Source organism: Chanos chanos, chromosome 8 (assembly GCF_902362185.1).
Source record: "Chanos chanos chromosome 8, fChaCha1.1, whole genome shotgun sequence".
NCBI classification, from domain to species: domain Eukaryota; kingdom Metazoa; phylum Chordata; class Actinopteri; order Gonorynchiformes; family Chanidae; genus Chanos; species Chanos chanos.
In genome coordinates this window covers 18,697,522-18,722,832 of record NC_044502.1, presented here as the reverse complement: position 1 = coordinate 18,722,832, position 25,311 = coordinate 18,697,522, and the positions used below count along the sequence as shown (strand labels likewise).

General features: G+C 42.2%; 1 protein-coding gene across 1 annotated transcript in view; it reads left to right on the top strand.

Annotated features, from left to right (window-relative positions):
* Positions 1-7,931: 7,931 nt before the first annotated feature.
* The window catches only part of cacna1ia (calcium voltage-gated channel subunit alpha1 Ia), a 109,976-nt gene continuing 92,596 nt past the window's right edge, over positions 7,932-25,311 (top strand). The window contains exon 1 of the mRNA XM_030782955.1: positions 7,932-8,170. Within this exon, the coding sequence (XP_030638815.1) occupies positions 7,932-8,170 (239 nt within the window). The remainder of the gene's footprint in view (positions 8,171-25,311) is intronic.

The following is a 25,311-nucleotide window of genomic DNA, read 5'->3' as shown; positions in this document are numbered from 1 at the left end:
TCAGGGTTATGGATAGGTTAGTATTCTTTAGTTACAGGATAATGGAAGTCAATGGGAAGTCCTCACTAGGATATGCATACAAATGTGTGTTTGTGTGTGTGTGTGTGTGTGTGTGTGATCAAGAGAGACTGATCAAGTAATCTGAGAGAGTGGAAAGATAGAATCCCAAACAGACAGCTATTAACTTTGATTAATTGATTAATACTATGTTAAAACACCTTCTCTCTTTCTGTTCTCTCTGTCATTTCCACCGAGTCCTTTTCACATTTACTTTCCCTTTTTTTAAACATCTGTCCTCTAGCAAATCTAACTCATCTCTCCTCACATGCTTTCTCTTTTTTTTTTTTTTTTAACTTTGTGTGCGACTAGACTCCTGATTTCCTTCTCCTTCGCAGTGCCCAGGTCAGCTACAAAACATTCATGGCAATCGCTTCAGCCACTTTACAAGAAAAAGCTACTTTTTCTCAGTATATATCCCTCGCACAGCATCTTTTCAGACCGACAAAGCCAGTGTTTGGCTTCATTCTCGCCTTGCGCGAAATGAAACAAAGTTTCATGATTGTGAATAACAGTAACTGTTGACAAAAATGGGTGAGTTTTGGCGTTAACTGTTTTCATTTGTCAAACCCACCAGCCGCTGTGGCGGGCAGCCAGAGAAAGGTCTGTAAAGTCATAATCACCTTCCTTAAACATAATAGCACTTTTCACGAAAACACAAAACACCAATATTTCAGCTTTGATGAATCAGTGGTGTTACTTTGACTAGCTTGTCATTGCAGTTTTGAAATATCTCCTCCTCAGGCAATGAATCGTTTAGCAGACGCTTTTAGCGACATGTGCGGAGACCTAAATGTATTTTGGAAACTGTCTCTTTGGGGGCTTTGTAAACTGACAGAGACATGGCGAGTAGGGGTTGTAGGGAAACAAGTAAAGACAAGAGGATTGACTGCTGGCCCTGTGTGTGGCTGTTAGACTGATTGTGTGGTGAGCAGTAATGTTAAATTACTGTCAGCTGTATCAACATGCTCTCCTGTCGCTGAGACATGTATGTTACACTGACAAAGCACCGAACGAGAATCGCCCAGTTAACACCCAACAGTGTGACAGCCGGGCCTGAACACACCCCTCTCTGCTCACAGCACAAACACACAAACACTGGTTTATTTCCCACGGAGCTGTGTTTGAAGAAAAAATGAAACAAAAAACAAACAAACAACAACAACAACAAAAAAAAACAGATCAGGGTGTTTCAGTGGTATACATATTTAAATCACTGGAGTGATAGAGACTGCAGTAATTTGAAAATATTACCAAAACAGTTTTATTTTGATGTAAGTTACATTCACACCAGAAGTATATAGCACCAATAATGGACTGATCCAGGCTCCCTATAGATTTGAATGGGCTTGTCTTCTCAGGTCACCTCCACTTCACTGTCTCCGCATTAGCTTATAAATTCCTGCTAACAATCTTGGTTTTAAAGACTGACTCTAATTCTGTGTATGGCTAGCATGCAGACACTAATTCGTCTAACCGTCGGAGTGCAGCCTAGCGTAGCATAGTCTGGCATAGCGCCGTGGATGATGAGGCTAATGCTGCTAAAACAGATTACAGTGACTGTGGTCAACAAATCATTTTAATCCACCGTCATCCAGTCTGTCAAATACTGAGATGACACATCTCCTTAACGCGCGTCATCGCTAAGTAAGGGTAAAAGAAGAGAGAGAGAGAGAGAGAGAGAGAGAGACAGAGACAGAGAAAGATGAGCATTAGAATTAAGGATTGAAGTTTGGCGGGAGTGGGGGATGGAAGGAGAATGGAAGAGTAAAAAAAAAAAAAAAAAGAAGCTGGTCAGTTAATCAGGTAGGAGCATCAGCCAATGAAAAGAAGTGTCTCTGTTCACCTCCACGGGGTTTAACCAATGTTAATGTCTCATACTGAGTGTCAGTGCTGATCAAGAACATTCTTGGCATTAATTAGAGTGTCCCTATGCAGACATTTCTAAAGCAAATTCTAAGCAAATGGACAGCCTCCTGCTGATAAAAAAAGGTTTTTATAGACTCTTCTGCGATGAGAGAATTTAAGCTGCTGCCACTGACGGCATCTACGGGGCTAACAAATGATTGGATGTCGCTAAAGAAACTTAAAGAACAAACCAAACATTTGAAAAACTGCTGTTGTTTTAAACTGTGCAGTGTTTTGCACAAAAACCAAACTGATGCTGATAAGATTCAGCGTTGGTATGACATTGGCATGACATTGAGCTTTGAAGTGTCAGTCTCTTACTGTAAAAAACATTGAATTTGTGGCTTGATTTGAATGGTGATCATGGCCTGTGTATCTAGGTCCATACAGCATGTCACACTGCAGGGTCTGGAAACAACGGTAAACTCTCAGACTGACTGAGCCCTGTGTTACAGTGAAGAAAAACTCTTTTGGTGCAGTCAGCTGGTCTCCTTTAAAGAAACCTTCCTACCTCTTCACAGCATTAAAACATTAATAAATGATACCATTCCTACTTTGGCATGCAATTATCTGAGTTCTGAGCATGCTCAGTAGAGACTTCCACAGACTGAACAACGGCAATGAAGTTCCTTACAGAGTGTTTTCACAGCAAGAATGTCACGAAAATCAATCTGACAGTTCTGCACCGTCAGCCCAGCTTACACTCTGTTCTCTATTTTCCCACTGTGCATTTAAAAGGTACATTTAGGCACGTAGTTTTTTAGTATTTATTTATTTATTCATTTTTATTTATTTATTTGGTCTGAAATGTAAATGGAATGGTAATGGTGTAGTGGTACGTGAATTTGGATAGTAATGCTATAGTGGTGTATGAACTGGAATGGTGATGGTGTAGTGATATATGAATTGGAATGGTGATGGTGTAGTGATATATGAACTGGAATGGTGATGGTGTAGTGATATATGAACTGGAATGGTGATGGTGTAGTGGGGTATGAATTGGAATGGTGATGGTGTAGTGATATATGAACTGGAATGGTGATGGTGTAGTGGGGTATGAACTGGAATGGTGATGGTGTAGTGGGGTATGAACTGGAATGGTGATGGTGTAGTGATATATGAATTGGAATGGTGATGGTGTAGTGATATATGAACTGGAATGGTGATGGTGTAGTGATATATGAACTGGAATGGTGATGGTGTAGTGATATATGAATTGGAATGGTGATGGTGTAGTGATATATGAAGTGGAATGGTGATGGTGTAGTGATATATGAACTGGAATGGTGATGGTGTAGTGATATATGAACTGGAATGGTGATGGTGTAGTGGGGTATGAACTGGAATGGTGATGGTGTAGTGGGGTATGAACTGGAATGGTGATGGTGTAGTGATATATGAATTGGAATGGTGATGGTGTAGTGATATATGAACTGGAATGGTGATGGTGTAGTGATATATGAATTGGAATGGTGATGGTGTAGTGATATATGAACTGGAATGGTGATGGTGTAGTGATATATGAATTGGAATGGTGATGGTGTAGTGATATATGAACTGGAATGGTGATGGTGTAGTGATATATGAATTGGAATGATAATGGTGTAGTGATATATGAACTGGAATGGTGATGGTGTAGTGATATATGAACTGGAATGGTGATGGTGTAGTGGGGTATGAACTGGAATGGTGATGGTGTAGTGATATATGAACTGGAATGGTGATGGTGTAGTGATATATAAATTGGAATGGTGATGGTGTAGTGATATATGAACTGGAATGGTGATGGTGTAGTGATATATGAATTGGAATGGTGATGGTGTAGTGATATATGAACTGGAATGGTGATGGTGTAGTGATATATGAACTGGAATGGTGATGGTGTAGTGATATATGAATTGGAATGGTGATGGTGTAGTGATATATGAACTGGAATGGTGATGGTGTAGTGATATATGAACTGGAATGGTGATGGTGTAGTGGGGTATGAACTGGAATGGTGATGGTGTAATGATATATGAATTGGAATGGTGATGGTGTAGTGATATATGAACTGGAATGGTGATGGTGTAGTGGGGTATGAACTGGAATGGTGATGGTGTAATGATATATGAATTGGAATGGTGATGGTGTAGTGGGGTATGAATTGGAATGGTGATGGTGTAGTGATATATGAATTGGAATGGTGATGGTGTAGTGATATATGAATTGGAATGAACTGATATATGAACTGGAATGGTGATGGTGTAGTGGGGTATGAATTGGAATGGTGATGGTGTAATGATATATGAATTGGAATGGTGATGGTGTAGTGGGGTATGAATTGGAATGGTGATGGTGTAGTGATATATGATGGTGTAGTGATATATGAATTGGAATGGTGATGGTGTAGTGGGGTATGAATTGGAATGGTGATGGTGTAGTGATATATGAACTGGAATGGTGATGGTGTAGTGATATATGAATTGGAATGGTGATGGTGTAGTGATATATGAACATATGAACTGGAATGGTGATGGTGTAGTAGTGTGGAAAATTGTGGTGAGAATATTGTTTGTTCAGACCACTGGATTGATCCATACGGCCCTCTGACCAAGGCACTTAACCTTTGGCTTGTCCAGGCACTTATCCCTGGGGTTATGCACAGGTGTGTGAGAGCTGACATGGAAAATAAGATTTGTAAACTATGTTAAACTATGTCTTAGCTTAGAGAGTCAGCTAAAGCAAAGGAAGGCAGGTGATGTTTAGAATGCCAGAGTCCTCTTATGCTAATGTCCTCACAGAAACAATCTGTTCTCTCTCACTCACTCACACACACAAACACACACACACACACACACACATACCACTGGGACATGACTCCACAGCTGAGAGGGTGAGATGATGTTACCATTTCTCTTTGCATCCATCCTATCCCCAAAGCTCTCAGACTCCTTCTCTCTGTCTCTCCCACTCACTCACTTGGTCACCCACAGAAACATTCACTCGTTCACTCTCAAACTCACTCATTCAGACACTCACACTCACTCTCTCCCCTCATGATTGGGATACTTAAGCCTGGGAGATGTAGAATAGTTTAAATGACTCGTTTAAATGGGAAATAGGCCATGCTTAAAAGCCCCTGAAATGGGGAGAGAGAGGACTGTCGGAGCTGGGATAGCGAAGCGAAGCGAACTGTTCTCGTCCAGTGAGAGGTGTGCGTGGCACTTGTGGCGAATGCTGTCCCAGGGACAGAGGTGATAAAAGGTCCTTTGAGATTTGAAAAGCTTTTAGTAAAGGTTCTGTAGGGGAGGGTCTCCTTGTCACATAAAACCCATATATATATATATATATATATATATATATATATATATATATATATAAAATGACCAGTTGCCTTAATGTACTGCTTTTGGACATTTGTTTTGCCTCTTTCCTCTCCCCTCTTGTATTTTGTTTTTCCCTCTCCCATTGTGGACCTTTCACAAATTGGGACTCCAAATCAAAGGGAGAAGCAGGAGAATTTTAAGTAACATGGCACTAGCTGGAGTGAGACCTTTAGTGATTTCAGCCGAGCCTCAGTGCTAACGCCATGGTGACAGGGAGAGAGGACGCTAGCGGCTAAGGGTCTCTCTCAGAAACAAAAGCCACTGAACTATGGAAACTTGCCTTTCTTTCTTCTCTAGGAGAGGCTGAATGTAGTGTACATGCTTTTAACTGGTCAGAGAGTCGGCACATATGTTTGTTTTTCCTCAACTTACAGGCCTCAGGCCTCAGGCTGTTGTTAAAGGTGCATTTTTTACCAGCTCAGCATATGAGACCTTTTTACCCATGCACGGCATCCTGCCCCTGCGTGTTTACGTGCGCGTGCATGTGAGTGTGTTTGTGTGTGTGTGTGTGTGTGTGTGTGACTGTGTGGGAGTGTGTGTGTGAGTGACTGTGTGTGTGTGTGAGTGCCTGATATAAAAATAAGTGTCAGCATGTACTCTCCTGGGCTCCCTGCAGTATTTAACATTTGACAAAAGTGGAGGAGTGTCAGAGTGTCTCTCCACTCCCATTAGCAGTGTTAATGTGAGTTAGTGTTCAATCATGAGAGAGAGAGAGAGAGAGAGAGAGAGAAGAACCAGAACCTCTTGACATGGTAAGAGGTAGAAGAGGTATGGGAACAGCAGAAATTATTGAGCCCCTTCGAGTGAGAGGGAATGAGAGATAACACAAAAGGACGAATGAGAAAAAAAGGTGGGGACCATAAACTCATAACAGAGATATAAACAGAGATATAAAGTGATGGGGAAGGAATTAATTCTGAGAGAGAAATCTCTGCAAAGTCTCATCAGATTCTTTCTCTGTCTGTCCTTCTCTTTCTCTTTCTCCCTTTCTCGCTGTCTGCCATCCGCGTTCCCTCTCTCTGTCTCTGTCTCTCTCTCTCATTCACTAACTTACTCTCTCTCCCTTTCTCTCTCCCTCTCCCTCTTAATCTCTCCCCCTCTCTCCCCCTCTCTCTCCTGTTTAAATTATCTGTCAGTGAACCCACTCTAATTCAGGTGTGTTTACAGTCATAATGGCTGAGATGTAGAATGGTTTGATGCTTAAGAGCTCTGTCACCTCAACTCCCATTCAGAGAGAGAACTGGAGGAAAACATGGAATTAGATTTACCCCATCACCACAGCAATCCTGACAGCACGTGGATTTTGTGTTCCGGAACAAAACCAGGACGGCTTGTTAATTTTAATGGAAATTAACAGCTTTAATAGAATTGTGTAGAATAAAGCTGGACTTGTGTACAGCCCAGCAGTGTATTACTAATGCAGTCAGCGGAGGACTGTGTTGTACATCTCTTACTTCCACAGATAAGACTGTTCTACTCCCACTGCGTCACTGTGGACAGACTGCTGCAGTTTTTTTGTTTGTTTGTTTTGTTGTTTTGTTTTGTTTTTCTTTTCCATACAACACACTGATCTCTTTGTTCTGCTTTTGTGATTTTTCTCTGCTCTTCTGATTTTAGTGCTCTTTTGTGATTTTTCTCTGCTCTTCTGATTTTAGTGCTCTTTTGTGATTTTTCTCTGCTCTTCTGATTTTAGTGCTCTTTTGTGATTTTTCTCTGCTCTTCTGATTTTAGTGCTCTTTTGTGGCTTTCTCGCTTGCTCACTTTCAATCAAAATCCTTTGCTAAAAGTATCCTCTCCCCCTAGAGAATGTGAAACAAAGGAAGGATCAGTGCTGAATGCTGGGTATCCTTTGTGGATTTGCCTCCTGTCAGTTTTGTCATCTTGTCATCTGATGCTATATTCCATTGAACTGATAGAGATATAACAGCCATTATTATTCAATTGGTTTAGTGATAGATGTTTCATAGCCATAACTGTCATATTGGTTTAGTGATGGAGATGTCTCCAAAATGACTGTCATATTTTTTTAGTGACAGAGATGCCACAGACATGACTGTCATATCGGTTTTGTGATAGAGATGTCACAGACATGATTGTCACATTAGTGATAGAGTGATAGAGATGTCACAGACATGACTGTGATATTGTTTGAATAATAGAGATGTCATAGCCATTATTGTCATACTGGTTGAATGATAGAGATGTCATAGATGCAAAGAGAGCTTTGTGATGTATTGCAGGTATTTAAAAAGTGTCAATGAAATTGGGTCAATAACATTCTTATTTCCTCAGGGATAAAAAAAAGAGACGGCTACTGTTCATGCAGCTCAGATTTGTTGAGAACAAAATCCAACCAAACTAAAAAAAAGGAATAACCAAGGCATATTTATACCAGCATGCCTATTCTGTTACGCCAATATAAAATATAAAATGACCTATGGTTGCTGTAAACAGAATCAACCCCTCTGTTCAGTCTTTCTGACTGTCCGTTGAATGTTTGCACTGTGTATAATGCCTGTGTGCGTGGCGTTGTAATCCATGCTCTGATCCGCGATTCGCTTTTGCTTTGCCTCTGCTATAGGTCGCTCTTCCGCTCCCATGACGACAGAGGAGTGTCCCGCGCCGCTGGGCGTGACCCAGGTAGGGGCGGGCCTGTGTGAGGACTACGGCCCCACCCAGGGTGATGACATCATCGAGGAGCTGAGGCCGGGGGATGATGTCAGCAGTGATCTCAGTACGCTGGTGGTTCCGTTCCCAGAGCTGGCTCCAGTGGTGTTTTTCTGTCTGAAACAGACCACCTGTCCGCGGAGCTGGTGCATCCGCATGGTGTCCAATCCATATCCTTTCCTTCCTTCCTCTCTCTCCCCAACGCAGCCGTCCACGCCTCACCTTCACAGGTCTGTGAGTAATGCATTAGCTTTGCATTTGGCCAAAGTCCTATCATTTAAATGGGAAGTCCACACCTGTTGACTAATAGGCTCATTATGTTAGTCTTAACTGTGCGTCTGGCAGAACCTAAGATGGGTCGGGTATGTAGCTTTTGTATTTGTCTTCACAAAAAAAGACACTCATTTTCCATAATGACATAAACAGCAGTCACAACTACAGTGATTTACGGTGTTATTAATGGTCGTGGATGCATCAGCAGAGTGAATGATACGTAATCATTTGGAGTCTGTTTTCATTCGTTCTCTCAGGAGGCGGGACAAAGCAACATCTTTCATTACTGGTCTTTATGACAATGTGTGAAGCTCTGTGCATTCATATACTTCCTGAATATCAATAAATAAGCAGCAAAAAACACTATTCAAAATTGTTATGTGGTAAACAATGAATCAGGGAAATTACATCGGCAATTTAATCACATATAATCAATTATAATTTAATTATAAGTCTGGAATATCCAGACAGGCCCATATCTAAACGGTGATGAGTCTCCTTTTTTCAGGTGAGTACCTTCAGATTCACAGAGCTCCATAAGACATAAGACACAGAGACACTGAATGAATGAGCCTGAGGGTAAGGTTAAGAGATTTGAAATAAAGCTGAAATATGGAGACACAGAGCAGAAATACAAAGGTTGACAATACAGTTTTAAAAATCCCAATTTTAATTCCGTTTTTGTGTGTGTGTGTGTGTGTGTGTGTGTGTGTGTGTGTGTGTGTGTGTGTGTGTGTTTGTGTGTGTGTGTGTGTGTGTGTGTGTGTGTGTGTGTGTGTGCATGTGTGTGTGTGTGTGTGTCTGCCAATGAGTTTGCTGATACAGCCAGGATCTCTTTTATTAAATTAATAGCCGGTCTCTTTCCTCTCTCTTTTGAACTTTGGGAAGTTATACTTCTTTATGTCTCTGCCCAAGGGGGTTTGGCCACCTGTGGAAAGTGTCCAAATTGAATTTCACATCCCAGCATTGCTTCGGCCAACTCACTCTTTTGACTGGGGCTTAGCTGTAGAGCATTTTATGAGTGATGGAGTTTGTATTCTCCTTTCCTTTTTGATAGACTGTGAGATTCTACAAGGCTTAATTGTTGGTAAGAGGTTTTTGAGTGTTTGCTGTTGACTTTAATTTAAGAGGAGCTTTCAAGAGGAACTGAGGCCATTTACAAACACAGTGTTTACTCCAGAATTACTGACAGGATTCTAGAGCAATTAAAAACTATTTCCCCTCCGTTCACTTGCTGTTCTCCATTTGTCTGAAGGCAACAGCCAGGAGGTTTCATTCAAATTACAGGTCATGGAGCAGGTCAGCATGTCAACTCAATGGCATACTACTCCAACACAATGCAGAATGTCAATATTGTGAATCTTCTTTTCACCCTCTCTGTCATCTCTAGTGGGTCATTTACCTGCTCTGAGTGTTTTATCTCTAGTGAGTGTTTTATCTTCTCTAACTCTGTCTTCTATAAGTTGTTCATCTCTAGTGGGTGATTTACCTGCTCTGAGTGTTTTATCTCTAGTGAGTGTTTTATCCTTTGTGACTCTGTCTTCTATAAGTTGTTCATCTCTAGTGGGTGATTTACCTGCTCTGAGTGTTTTATCTCTAGTGAGTGTTTTATCTTCTGTGAGTGTGTTATCTTCTGCGAGTGTTTTATCTCTCGTGAGTATTTTATCTTCTGTGAGTCTGTTTTTCTTGTGTAAGTTGTTTATCTCTAGTGAGTGGTTTACCTGCTCTGAGTGTTTTATCGATTGTGAGTGGTTTATCTCTAGTGAGAGGTTTATTTTTGGTGAGTGATTTATCTATCATGAGTGGTTACCTTCTGTGGGTGGTTGTAGTATACATAACAATGTTTACAGTATACAAAAGGTATAGTATACCTTTACTGGTACAGTATAGAGAAGGTTGGCTACAGTGTATATAAGGTTGGTTACAATATACAGAGGGCTGGTTATATATGATTGGCTACAGTATAAATAAGGCTGGCTATAGTATATATAAGGTTGGTTACAGTATACAGAAGGCTGGTTATAGTATATATAAGGTTGGTTATAGTATACAAAAGGCTGGTTATAGTATATATAAGGTTGGTTATAGTATACAGAAGGCTGGTTATAGTATATATAAGGTTGGTTATAGTATACAGAAGGCTTGTTGTAGTATATATAAGGTTGGTTATAGTATACAGAAGGCTGGTTACAGTGTATATAAGGTTGGTTATAGTATACAGAAGGCTGGTTACAGTATATATAAGGTTGGTTATAGTATACAGAAGGCTTGTTGTAGTATATATAAGGTTGGTTATAGTATACAGAAGGCTGGTTACAGTATATATAAGGTTGGTTATAGCGTACAGAAGGTTGGTAATAGTATATATAAGGTTGGTTATAGTATACAGAAGGCTTGTTGTAGTCTATATAAGGTTGGTTATAGTATACAGAAGGCTTGTTGTAGTATATATAAGGTTGGTTATAGTATACAGAAGGCTTGTTGTAGTATATATAAGGTTGGTTATAGTATACAGAAGGCTTGTTGTAGTATATATAAGGTTGGTTATAGTATACAGAAGGCTGGTTACAGTATATATAAGGTTGGTTATAGTATACAGAAGGCTTGTTGTAGTATATATAAGGTTGGTTATAGTATACAGAAGGCTGGTTACAGTATATATAAGGTTGGTTATAGCGTACAGAAGGTTGGTAATAGTATATATGTTTGGTTGGTGATTATGATGGGTCAGTTGAGAGAAATTAAAGGAAATTGTTATAAGGTTAAAAATGATTGTAACAGAATACAGAATGCTGCCTTTTAAAAAAATCTTAACCGAAATGGTAAAATGGGGTAGTGGGAAATTGAGAGCTTTGTCAAATGATGATGTAACCATGGAGAGAACTCTTTTAACCCTGGAGAAGAAAGAGCTTTCAGAAACAGCTTCTGTCGATAATTACTGTTAGTTGTGCTTGACCTCAGGTGAGCAAAGCTTTTGGATCGTAAGATTCTCTGTTTGCTCTTCAATAATTTGTTCATAATTTGCCAGCTATTTTCTGTGTCATATTCTGCAGTAGTTCTACATTTTTTTTCCTGAGACTGGTAATAGCTGCTGAGTTATCTAAGGAAGGCACTGGTTGATTTGACAGTCCTGAGAAGTCATGGGTAGTCAGGCCAAGTTAGCTTGTCGTAATGGCGTGATTTTATGAGTTTCACCAGTGCTAAGTAGCATAGCTAGTTTGCTAAGGGACAGCACATAGTTCTGCCGTGAGTCTGCAGAAAACAAGCTAACGTGCTAACTATTTTGGACTCATAGAGTTGAACAGGTTAACACCATTGCCCTTGTGGGAAAAATATCACTTTGCCTTCAGTAACATCACCCTTACAACTTTTACAGTCATTAGACAATTTAAGAAGTCATTAGTTAATTGAATAACTAAGGGACACAGAGAGCCAGCCCATAACACGGATCACAGCATGTGAACTCTCTGCAGTGGCTTTATGGTTGTATTTAAAACGCATATCTGAAACAATCCACTGCAATCAGGTGAAATAACTGTGAAATGATATGGTGCGTGTGGGAGCTCATTCCTCGTGTTTTCTGTGTATGTTCAACACTAGGGAAACAAACCATACGTAGCCTTTATGGGTTTTTTTAAAATGGTGAAATTAGGACAGAGAGAGAAAGAGAGAGAGAGAGTGCACTCTATTAAAACATATCTGTCAGTCATTTTTGGCCTTATCGTAACCTCATGGAATTGGTTTTGTTGGAATAATGGAGTGTCACTGGGAAACCTGTACCACAGTTCTCCAAAAATTCAACCCTCTCATTGCTCATATTAACAGAGCTCTGCAAATTATACAGCACACTGCAGGCATGCCTTTACAACTGTCTCCGCTTTCATACATGGGGGACTGAGTAAAACAGTTGATTTCTGTCTTGACTTTTGTCTTAAGCATCCAGGATGTAAGATGGTCTCAGTTTGAGCAGGTGAGGTTAGATTAGCAGTTGTAAGTATGTGAGTACCTCTTCCTGATTGTGTATGGGAGTCTAAGTTCCCTGTGAGAGAGCCTTTTGGATCACACTTTTAATGGGCTTCTGTAGACGTGAGTAAGGCTGTGCTGTTGTGACTCTGTATAACTGTGACAGCTTGTCACTAAGATTAGACTGATATTCCTTCACCTTCTCAACCTCCCCCCCTCTCTCTTTCTCTCTCTCTGCCTCTCCTCCACTGTCTATTTTTATCTCTCTTTTTTTGTTTTCCTCCTGTCTCTCTGTCTCTGTTTCCTAATGCGTCTTCTGCTCGGTCTGTCATTGTTGAGACTGTGTCTTTTTCTCTTTCTGTCTTTCTGCTCTCTTTCACTCCTTTTTCACCTCTAGGTCTTCCGTGTCTGATTTGTGCCATAGCATGTTAAAATAATTACAGAGGACTGTTCTCTCTCTTTCTCTCCCTCTCTCTCTTTCTCTCCCTGTCTCTCTCTCTCTCTCTGTCTGTCTCTGTCTCTGTCTCTCTCTCTTTGTCTCTCTTACACACAGAAGTATACAGAGGCACACAAGCACAAAGAGTTTTATAAACTGAGTCCTACACATTACCCCTTGACACAGCGGCTCAGTGCATTGCGTGCTGTCAGAAGAGAGCTGACAGAGATGCAGGCTTTGGGGCAGACCTCTGTAGCTAATGATGGCATCTCTCGGGGCAGTGTCCGTCTGCACGATGGCATTCTTCAGACCTTCTTCAGAAGCCTGTCTAGGGAGTCTGCTTGACACCAGCCTGTATGATGCCATCTCACAGAGTGGTGGTCTGTCTGTGTGAGTCTGCCCGGTGCCGGTCTGCCAGCTGCGGTGCGGGGTGCTGCTGCACTGCGGCAAGGGAGAAGCACACAGTGCTGTCTGTGTGTCTTAAACCAGAGATCACGCACGGGAAAGTTTCAGACTGCCAAGTCAGAGCAAAAGAAAACTGTTATGAAATAGAATACATGGTTCTGTGCTGCGGATAAAGACAGGCGATGTATGTGAATGCTTGTCAGGTCTGTGCGCTGCTGGTGTGTTGTTGCTATGCGCTGTTTAGTTGGAAATTTGGACTGAGACTCCAAAGCTCTTTTTGTGAGGCTTTCATCAAACACACTGCCCCCCACCTCACCCCCACCCCCTGCCCAGACTCCAGGCCAAGACCAGAGGACCAGAGGACCAGAGCCTTGTCCCTTAATCTCCTCATCACATAATTACAGTGTGAGATTTAGCTTTTATACGTGTCTATATTGGCCATTCGGAAACAGACAGAGAATAGTACAAATGAAGCAATCAATAGTGCTGTGCATGTAGACACACAAACACACACACACATACACACATACACACATAGATGAGTTTGACTGCAGGTGTGTTTTAGGCATTCGAGGGATTAGGAGCTCATGTTTAACAGCAGTTCAATTAGACAAACTGAAACTCTCATATGCTTTTAGCTTTTAGAGTAAACCTGCCAGCTCTCTCTCTCTCTCTCTCTCTCTCTCTCTATCTATCTATCTATCTGTCACCTTGTGGTTTTCCTAGTCCTTGCAGACGTTTTTACAGTGCAGATACAGACAGCCGGATTACCAAACATGAAAACAGACATGTTTCTCTCTCTCCTTGTCCCTGTTCTAATTCTAATGGGAGACGGTCCAATAGGAGTGTAAGACAGCTGTGCTCCCAAAGCTGTCACCTCCTCCTCTGTCTGTTTCCTTCTCCTAGTCTGGACATCTTTACCATGGAGTCTGCTGATTGGTCCATTTGTGCTGGAGCTCAGATGAGCTAGCATCTTTGGCCTCCTCCTCACTCCCTACTCAGCTTTGGCCTTCACTATTCAAAAGGACTTAAAACAAAACTCTGTCTGTCGGTGTTTCTGCCCCCTCAGATCTTTTGAAAAAAAAAAGTTGTTTTTCAAATATTTATGCACTTTGCTCAATCCAAGTTATGATGAAGCATGGGCATATGCATAAGGTACGCAGCACTAAGCCATGCTAATCTTGTGAGAGAAGGCAGGTTCTAAATGAATGTACAGCCCCCAGTCTCTGTTAGGGGGAAGAGAAAATTGTAGGAACTTAGAAAAGGGACATCGTTTTCTATTTTGGTACAACCACGACTTCTCACCAAGTCAATCGATTTTTTTTTTTTAAATGGACAGTTTTACCACAGGTGCTGAGATTTATTCAAAGTAAAAGTTGTCTTTTAAAAGCAGTCGTCAGACATTCTGTGTTTCTATGCCACTTTACTGGAATGTGCCCTGGGGTTGGACTGTTTTAGCTGAATTAAAATGGGCGTGTGGAAAATGGAGAGGCGTTTTTGTTTCTTTTTGGATGCTTTGCTGGCCTCTTTGGAACTGAATGAGTGTTCTGCCTGACTCAGCTCTGGAAACTTAAGCCAAAAAGTGAGTGAAACTAAACATATGCAAGTAAAAGAGCAACGTAAACCTCCTCATGGATCATGGATCTCTCTGAATTGAAATTCATTCTGTTTAACAATCAAACGTATTCAACCTTAAACCAGCCGTCACACAGCTGCCCTTGTTTTTCACTACCAGGGTACTCTACATTTACAAACAGATGAACCGGCACCATGGCTGGACACTGTGTTAGAGAGCAGGAGAGCAGAGATGAGGGAGTAAGGCTGAACATCAAGGCTTGTTGTGGTGGGGTTTTACAAGGAGGAGAAAAAGAGCAGTGCTGTGGTTTTAGTACGTTTTGTGAGGAGGAGAAGAGGAGCAGTACTGTTGTTTGGTTGGGTTTTGTGAGGAGGAAAAGAGGAACAGTGCTGTGGTTTTAGTGGGTTTTGTGAGGAGCAGAAAAGGAGCAGTTCTGTGGTTTGGTTGGGTTTTGTGAAGAGGAGAAAAGGAGCAGTGCTGTGGTTTTTCGTGAATTTTGTGTGGAGCAGAAGAGAAGCAGTGCTGTGCTTAAGATGAAGGTCAGCGGTAAGAGGAGCGGTCAGCAGTGATTGGACAAGGGGCAGTAGGAGATTAAAGGCTTCGAACAGGTGGAATGGCTGTGTCCCTTTAGCTCTGAACATCTCACACACACTGCTGAAATCATCTGTCATTAACAGATGCACACACACAGAAACACACAGGCACACACAGATAAACACGCATGCACACACACACACACACACACAGAGGAACTCACAGAAACACACAGGCAAACACACACGCGCATTTAGGCAAACATAAAAGCACACACACATTCACACACACACACAATTCTATTGTACTGTGACATGTTTGACTGTCTGTCTGTGTGTATTTGTGCATGCCTATTTATCTTTTCTAATAAAGAGAAAATGAGGAAGAGATGGTAGAAAAAGGGAGAGAGAAATAGAGTCAAAGGGAGAGTGCAAAGGAAAGGGGAACAGACAGAAAAGCACAGATTGTATTGTTCTTCCACTCTCCTCTTTGTGTCTTCAGTCCAAACATCTTTAATTAACGCAGTGTTTTTGTTGTATTGTTTTCAGCATCTTCCATCTGTGATAGTTAGCTACTGGTCTAGCTCAATCCCAGTGAATGAAGATGTAGCCAATTAGGGAATGAATGGATGAATGTAGCACTTGAATTGGCTGGTTTCTGATATGATGATAAACTTTAATCTCAGTTAGAATTTAAGAAATAGTGTGAAATTAGTGTAAGAGTATGAAAGAGAAGGAGAGAGAGAGCGATTGTGTGTGTGTGTGTGTGTGTGTGTTCACGTTTGTTCTCATTGTGTTCATGGTTGCCAAATCGCACAGACATTTATGAGTTAGACATGTTGGAGGGAAGAGAATGTTGTTGTTTGTCTGCATTCAGTTTTACGTCACCAGAGATGGAGAAATAGAGAGGGGAAAAGACAGAGAGAGAGAGAAAGACAGCGGGAGGAGAAATAACGGATACAGATAAATAAAAACATCCTAATGCTGCTGCAGTGACTATTCCATGGTGTGTCAGCATTTTACTGTGTGTTTGTACAGCTTAACATAAAAAAAAACTGTTCTCTGTCTCCATCCAGTAGGCATGCTGCCTGTTTTCAGAAAAAAAACAACAACAACAACAGACCCGTTTTCTCTCTCTCTCTCTCTCTCGTGCATCACACTGATATACTCACAATCACTCATTAGTCAGACACACATGAACACTGAGTTTTCAGCATAAGTAGAGATAGAACAAGAGACAGCAGAGGTTTTTCTTTTTCCCTTAAAAATGGGAGTGTGTGTGTGTGTGTGTGTGTGTGTGTGTGTGTCTGAGTTTGCTTCACAAACTATAAAATGGCAGCTGCTATTAGCAGTTTGTTTGTCTGTTTTTGTTTTTTTCAGAAGCTTTTTCACACAGCCTGTCTTGCACATGTCAGTGGTTATGTGGTAGACATGAGAGCTCAGCATCTCCCTGCACTTACAGTCAGACAGACAGAGAGAGGACAGAGCAACAGACAAACAGTGCATCCACAAAGTTTGACTTCCACGCAGAAAAACCTGAGAATACAAAAAAGGCACAGAGTGCAATCTCTCCCTGTCTCGTAGGATTGGAAAATGAGAGAGAGAGAGAGTCATCAGAGTGCTAGCTCTCAGATACTGCATATATTGGTGTGTGTGTGTGTGTATGTGTATGTCAGTGTGTCTGTGTGTTGATTCGTTTGATTGGGTAGAGATGGAAAAAGGGAAAATGAAATAGAGAAGTGTGGATGTGGGGGAGTGGCAGTAAGTGAAAACATATTCCACCCACAGGAGGATATGCACTGAGCCATGACTGAGTCAAACCACCTCTGACCTCTGAGCAGGTCTCCAGTCTTACGTCTGTCTGTCACTGCTCTCTGTCTGCAGCATGAGAGAGAGAGAGAGAGAGAGAGAGAGAGAGAGTGCCCTGGGGGTGGCAGGCTAAAGCAGTTGCGTTTTGTCAGCGTCAGAGAGACAGCGTCCGGTCCTGTCCAAGGGTCTGGGGGTGAACATCCCACTAACAGAACTGGTGCTCGGACCACTCAAAACATACTAGTCTCACCAGTCTGTCTGTGGAGAGCACTGTGAGTAAACGGAGCATTCAGAGTTCACTGATGAAAGGAGGAGAGGGGGGGTGACAGAGAGAGAGGTCTGCTAAAACAGCAACACCTAAACTTTGGCTAGTCGTGAGTCAGAGAAGCATACAGCCATTACAGCTGTCTTGTCTACTAGTGATGTGTCGTTTGTGCACGATTCATTCATTTTGAACTAATCTTTTCTATGACTCGGGAGAAACAAGTTGTCTCAGTAAGCGATTCGTTCATTTTGAACTAATCTTTTCTATGACTCAGGAGTAACAAGTCGTCTCAGTAAGCGATTTGTTCATTTTGAACTAATCTTTTCTATGACTCGGGAGTAACAAGTCGTCTCAGTAAGCGATTCGTTCATTTTGAACTAATCTTTTCTATGACTCGAGAGAAACAAGTCGTCTCAGTAAGCGATTCGTTCATTTTGAACTAATCTTTTCTATGACTCGGGAGTAACAAGTCGTCTCAGTAAGCGATTCGTTCATTTTGAACTAATCTTTTCTATGACTCGGGAGTAACAAGTCGTCTCAGTAAGCGATTCGTTCATTTTGAACTAATCTTTTCTATGACTCAGGAGTAACAAGTCGTCTCAGTAAGCGATTTGTTCATTTTGAACTAATCTTTTCTATGACTCGGGAGTAACAAGTCGTCTCAGTAAGCGATTCGTTCATTTTGAACTAATCTTTTCTATGACTCGAGAGAAACAAGTCGTCTCAGTAAGCGATTCGTTCATTTTGAACTAATCTTTTCTATGACTCGGGAGTAACAAGTCGTCTCAGTAAGCGATTCGTTCATTTTGAACTAATCTTTTCTATGACTCGGGAGTAACAAGTCGTCTCAGTAAGCGATTCGTTCATTTTGAACTAATCTTTTCTATGACTCGGGAGTAACAAGTCGTCTCAGTAAGCGATTTGTTCATTTTGAACTAATCTTTTCTATGACTCGGGAGTAACAAGTCGTCTCAGTAAGCGATTCGTTCATCTGAATTGTGACAGCTATGGGCTCAGATTCGTTCACAAATGGGTCTTTTGGGTCCTTTCATTCACTTGTCACATGACTGTTGCATATTCTCAGTGTAGGAATGACTGATTCGTTCATAACTACGGGTCTTCTGTTCTGAGTCTTTCGTTCATTACTCACATGGTTACAGCAGTAACATAATGCTATTTTTACTGGTGAGGAGAGCTATCTAATGTTAGCTGGTCAACCAGAACATTTCCTTAGCTGTGTGTAATGTAAATACTGAATGGATGTTTAATTTGCCCTTCCGTTGGAACAAGTTCATACACTACGGGTCCTCAATGACCAGGTTGGCTAAAGTGAATAGTTATCATAGAATGAATAGAATGATGTTTTTATTGATGGGCACAGCGCTCTCATACGGGCAATTGAAGTAATCAGTCATTTCAACTAAATAACTCAATAGGCCATGGCCCAAAAGAGTTGATTAACAGCTTAACAAAAGTTTACTTGTTTATTATACTTTACAAAGTGAAGCAAACCATGCTGCTCTTAGTGTTTAAGAACCGTGCTCTTGCTCTTTCTGTCATCACTCAGATGACAGCTACATCACCACATTAGTTCCAAGGAACGAAATAAACGAATGACTTGAAAAAAAGATTCGTTCATTTTACTGAACAAGATTCAGAGATCCGAGTGAGTAAAAAGTTCTGAACTTCTGAACCATCACAACCTGTCTGTCTCACTGAACTTGGCTATGTCACTGAACCTGTCTGTCTCACTGAACTTGGCTATGTCACTGAACCTGTTTACCTTGCCTAACCAGCAGTGAAAATGTCTCTTGGATGGTTTAAAGGACACTCACACATGCATTCATGCACATACACACACACACACACACATAAACATGCACAGTCATATACACATGCACGCACACACACACACAGTGCACATACAGTTAGTGCCTCACAGCAGAAAGCAAAGAGAGATTGACCTTTGAGCTTTACTTTATATGTATATGTGTAAAATGTGTGTTTGTGTGTGTGTGTGTGTGTGTGTGTGTGTGTGTGTGTGAGTAGGCGAGAGAGAGAGAGAGGGAGAGAGAGTGTGTGTATGCGTGGTCGTGTGTGAGACACATGCAAAAGTCATGCAGTCAGACATGATTATGCTTGCATGACTGTGTTCACAGTCACACACAAAGGCATGTCATCCCCCCCCCAAACACACATACACATGACACTCTGTGATACAGAGCATTAGAAGCTACAGGGTGATGCGTGTGTGTGTATGTGTGTGTGTGAATTATGTATAATATATTTGTTTTTCGGGCTCTTAGTCGTGTGTGTGAGTTGGCGTGGTAATGACTGTACTGTTTTCTGAAGCTCTTTACATGGCTGTGAGGCGGAATACTGGAATTCCAGATCTTTCCATGGAAGCTGCAGAGCCGATAAGAGCATAATGGGAGGGTAATCTTCTCCTTCTTTTCCTGTGTGGCCTCCCTTAGAGAGGAGCAATCAGACATTCCATGCCTCCCTGCTCCAAGCCCAGTGCTCCCACTGCTCCCAATGATGCTGTAAAGTCTCGGCATGTGGAGATGATTCAGAGAAAAACAAATCCCTTTGCACTGCTGGTAATATCACAGATCTCTCAGAGATGGCGAGAACGAGACAGAATTCAGTCAGAGAGAGAGAGAGAGAGAGAGAGAAAGAGAACAAGAGAAAGAGAGAGAATTCATACGGAGATAGAAATAGAGAGATTTCAGACAGTGATAGAAAAAGAGGGAATTCACAGGCAGGGAAAGGCAGAGGTAGAGTTTTTGCTGTAATAGGAGAGTTATGTGCTGTGTAATCACAGTCATTTACTGTCATTAGACCTGTAGACTGTGTGTTTGTGTGTGTGTGTGTGTGTGTGTGTGTGTGTGTATGTGTGTGTGTGGGGGGGGGGGGGGCACTCATGATTCTTGAGTAGCTAATCCTATAAGTGAGGGGACAGCAGGCAACCTTTGACCTTGGAGGTTGGCTGTTCTGTAAGACGATGACTGAGCTGTAGAGCACACTCAGTAAAGGATTAGAGGAATTTTATTACAGATCTACACGGGCTGTTCTTTGGCTGATCCTTTCACGCGGGAGGCCGCTCTCTGTCTTTCTCTCCATTTTTTCTTTTTTTGGTACGAGTTAGGAAGACATGGATACATCACCAACAGCACATCTTTCTCAATGCCTTATCACACACACCTTACACAGGTCACGTCACCTTTGTCCAGATGAGCAAGACTAGTAAACGCCTGTCTTTAGTGAAGCACGTCTTCCACACGACCTGTAGCACAGCATTCGTTAAGTGAGGTATTGTGTTTGTTTTCAGAAACTGAATGCGTAACTACACAGGCCTCTGATTGTCAGTGATAATCACTGAGCCAGAACGACCCTAGCCTAGCCTCGTCAGTCGCCAGGTGTGTTTCTGACTTGCGCTAGGTGTGTGACACACCTCTGCACCGGGCAGGCCTCTCGCGACCCCGCCCTGACACTGTTGTAATGGAACTCTTTCAGTAATTCATCTTGAATGGATTTGACTCATTTGTGGAACTTCCCCTGCAAACAGGCCAGGCCTTGTGGGGAGTCTGATGCTGTGAGGAAGAGGTCTACATTGCTGTGTTCATTCCTCAACACACTCTCTCTCTCTCACACACACACACACACACACACACATCTATACATGTATATATATATACATAGAGAGAGAGATTTATGTACATATGCACGCATGCATAATTTCTATAGAAATTGACATGACTATGGTACAGTGACTATGACTATGTGATGAGGAGACTTCTCAGTCGAGTTTTGTGTTTTAAACATGCTGTGTAGTGGAGGCACGTCACTGCCATTCATGGCCAGTCCTTTTGGCCTGTTTCCCAGACAAATGAGGTGAGGGAATGAAGCTGAGGAGACAGAATCGTCTCTGGAGATCAGAGTACAGCTTAGATGATGTTATCATTCAGCACAGTTTGAATGCTTTTGCCTCTTTAGGAGAAATAGTAGTTTTATGACGCATTCAAACTGCAGACATGCCATGCCACATTGGGGTAGTATGTTTAGTCTGTTTTTGTTTCTGGTGTGTGCCTTTGTTTTTCTTTCCCTCCTGATTCCTTCTCTCTCTCACTCTCTCTCTCTCTCTCTCTCTGTCTCTCTCTGTCTCTTACAATCTGGCATCCACATCCCCATTTTCTAAGGTTTTCTTCACTTAAACTGTGTTTTCACAAATAAAACCTGTGTGTATGTACATATGCATGTCTATGTGCGTGTGCGTGTGCGTGTGCGTGTGCGTGTGCGTGTGCGTGCATGCCAATAAAAAGTCATGATTAAAGATCTTCCTCAGTCATGGAGATTTCTCTGTATAAGCCAGACCTGTATCCACTATCATTTCACATTTAACAGGTTTTAATATAATGGACACAGTCACATGTGTGCGCGCACACACACACACACACACATACACACGCACACACACATAAAGACATGCATATGCACATACACACACACACAGAAAGACATGCATATGTACACAGACACACACGCGCACAATGCACACACTCTCTCTCTCACACACACACACACACACACACACACACATAAAGACATGCATATGTACATACACACACACATAGACACACACACACACGAAGACATGCATATGTACACAGACACACACACACATATACACACACACACGAAGACATGCATATGTACACAGACACACACACACATACATACACAGGCACAAATGCACGCGCACACACACACACACACACACACACACACACAAAGACATGCATATGTACACGCACACACACACACACACACACACACTCACATTCTGTAACAATTACATGACAAGCAGCCATCAGGCTAACAGATACACATGCGTGCTGTTACTCACACACACACAAACACACACACACTCATAAACTCACACATCTGGTACATTCTTCTCCAGTTATGCATGTTCACACCACCTGAGAGACACTGACACACACACACACACATGCACACGCACACACTCACACTCACATTCTCTGTGTTTCTACCCCCTTTGGTTACTATGACTCACAGCTGGCTGTCTTCACCTTCTGTTCACCTGACATCACACACACACATACGCACTCGCACTCGCACACGCACACGCACTTGCACCTGCTCACCTGCCGTGAGTGCCAGTGCCTGGCTGCTGGTTTTGGCACATGCCTTGTCATGTGTGCAGGGATAACACGCTGTATAGAGATCCACTCTGAACATGATAAACAGCACAGTGACTGCAGGAGAAATTTGTCACCATTCTAATTGCGAAAGAAAGCAATCATTGACCTGCCTCCGAAAGAAAGTAATCACTACCTGACTACAGGAGAAAGTAATCACTAACCTGACTACAGGAGAAAGTAATCACTAACCTGACTACAGGAGAAAATAATGACTAATCTGACTACAGGAGAAAGTAATCACTAACCTGACTACAGGAGAAAGTAATCACCACCTGAAAACAGGAGAAAGTAATCACTACCTGACTACAGGAGAAAGTAATCACTACCTGACTACAGGAGAAAGTAATCACTAACCTGACTACAGGAGAAAGTAATCACTACCTGACTACAGGAGAAAGTAATCACTAACCTGACTACAGGAGAAAGTAATTACTACCTGACTACAGGAGAAAGTAATCACTAACCTGACTACAGGAGAAAGTAATCACTAACCTGACTACAGGAGAAAGTAATTACTACCTGACTACAGGAGAAAGTAATCACTAACCTGACTACAGGAGACAGTAATCACTAACCTGACTACAGGAGAAACTAGCAGCTACTCTGACTCCCACTAACTTCTCTGACTCAAAGGGAAGCAAGTCACTGCCCTGACTAAAGAATGAAGTACTGTTCAAGAGACAGGCAGACGATGAGGCGGATCCTGGCCATGTTTAAGAGCATTTCCCTAGCTGGGTATGTTTTTTGGGTCACTTCAAAATAGGACTGAAATTTGTCTACATTTGTGTGTGATTGTGTGTCTCACAAGGTGTGTTTTCCCGGTTGTGCTTAAAGGAGAGATATGGATTTGATTCACATTCAATACTGGAGTGAGAATTAGAATTGAATGATAAGTAACTGAATTCAATTCAGAGTAAATCAAACACATTCTCCCCCCCATTAGGTGCGAGATAGGAGTCAATTGTGAACTGGTGAACTGCACGCAGGGCCTGGTGTGTGGACGCTCCGAAGCTCTGCCAAGGGTCACTGCACACCTATCGATCGTGTAATGAAAGGGACATGATGGAAATTTCGGACTTGTGTAAGAGCCCAGTAAACCTGACACCCCCTCTCCTACCCCCCTCTTCCTGTGCCAGGCTGATTTAGCCCTCTGGTGTCTTTTATGGTTATTAAAGTCTTTAGGCTGATCCACAGTGGGGGGGTTGGATAGCACTGCGGAAAACAGGCCCCGGCCAAAAGCTGACAAAAGCAGACAAGATTGGCTGGCTCTGGATGAGTGGCCAGGCTGAAAGCAGCGGTTTCTCTCCTCCTGATATCGTTCAGACCTGTATTAGTCAGGACAGATCCCCCGGGCTAAGAGCACTGTTCAATCTGTCATTTTCACTGAATTTTAACTAGATCAATAAAGCCATTTAGAAACTATTTCAAAGATGTTTTAAATAGCCACTGACTTTAGAGACTGGACCAATTACATTAATGCCCCACCCACATTACACAGCTCAGACTACTGGAATGGTATGAGCCATTGAGAGCAATAACCAGTACTCATATTGGATCTGCCCACTGACCTTCCACACTGAAATAGCTCTGTTCTTAGTATTAACCCTGAGGTTCTCCAGGGTTACAGCAGTACAGGTTGTGGAAATGCAGCGTACGTTTAGGAGTCGGAGAGAAGAGTGTGTTGATCCCTGACAGCTGTCCGCAGGCCTGTAGAGAGGACAGATGTGGGGAACAGCGGTTTCATGACTGGCTGATCTGATCTTGTCGTTATCAATCTGACGGACAGCAGCTGCCTACCTCGCACATCATAGCTCGGCGTCAGCAAATCCACTGGTGCATTCTGGGTACGAAGTCAGCAGCACCGCAGCCTTGTTAAAATTCCTTCACTGTTAGTCTCTCATGTCTCTGACAGGTCATGCATCTTTCCTGCTTTGTTTTCTATGTTTCGGTACCTGTACTGGTTCATCGTTTTCATCTCAAACAGGCACCACGGCCAAACAACCTTAACTGCATTGCACACATCACCTAAGCACATTATGGAAGCGTGAATAGAAAGACTGTGTTGAGCTGAACATTGTTAAGCTTACTACGGCTTTGTTATTAGTGTTCAGGCACCCCTGATTTAACTTATTAAGAGTGTATTGATTAACAGACGTACCAGGCAATATAAACAGACAGTTCAGAATATGCCATGTCTGTTAGTTAACATTGCATTCCCCTGTTACCAGGGCTGATCCCACATGAGTGTTTAAGGAAACGATAAGAGTCATTTCTTTTTTTAAATCTAAAGCCATTATGTTTGCAGCTCAGGTGTCTGGCAAATTCAGTAGTAGCAGAAGGTTAAACTAAACATCTGGCAGCCCATGTGTGTGTGTGAGAGAGAGAGAGAGGGAGAGAGAGAGGGATACCGAGAGAGAGAGAGAGAAATAGAGAGAGCGTGTGCCCTCCACACCACCTCCTGCTGGCCGCTCCAGATCAGCATGCATCTCCCAGCGGACACAGATTGTCGATAGCGGTCAGGTTCAGAGCGGGAGGCCTGCTGCGTCTCCAGAGCTGAAGTAATTCGCTGCATGTGCGCTTCAGCGATGCATAAACCAGGGTGAAGGGGAAACTCAGGTAAAAGACAAGGTGAAGGAACAGAGAGGAGGAACTGCATCTCTGCCATCACATTGAATTACACGCATAGTATCTCAACACACACTGCATATGTTTTGACGCAGGTGTCTGTGTTTGTGTTTGTGTGTGTGTACAGGTGTCTGTGTGTGTGTGTGTGTGTGTGTGTGTCTACATGCATGTGTGTTTGTGTGTGTGGTGTGCTCCCCTGTT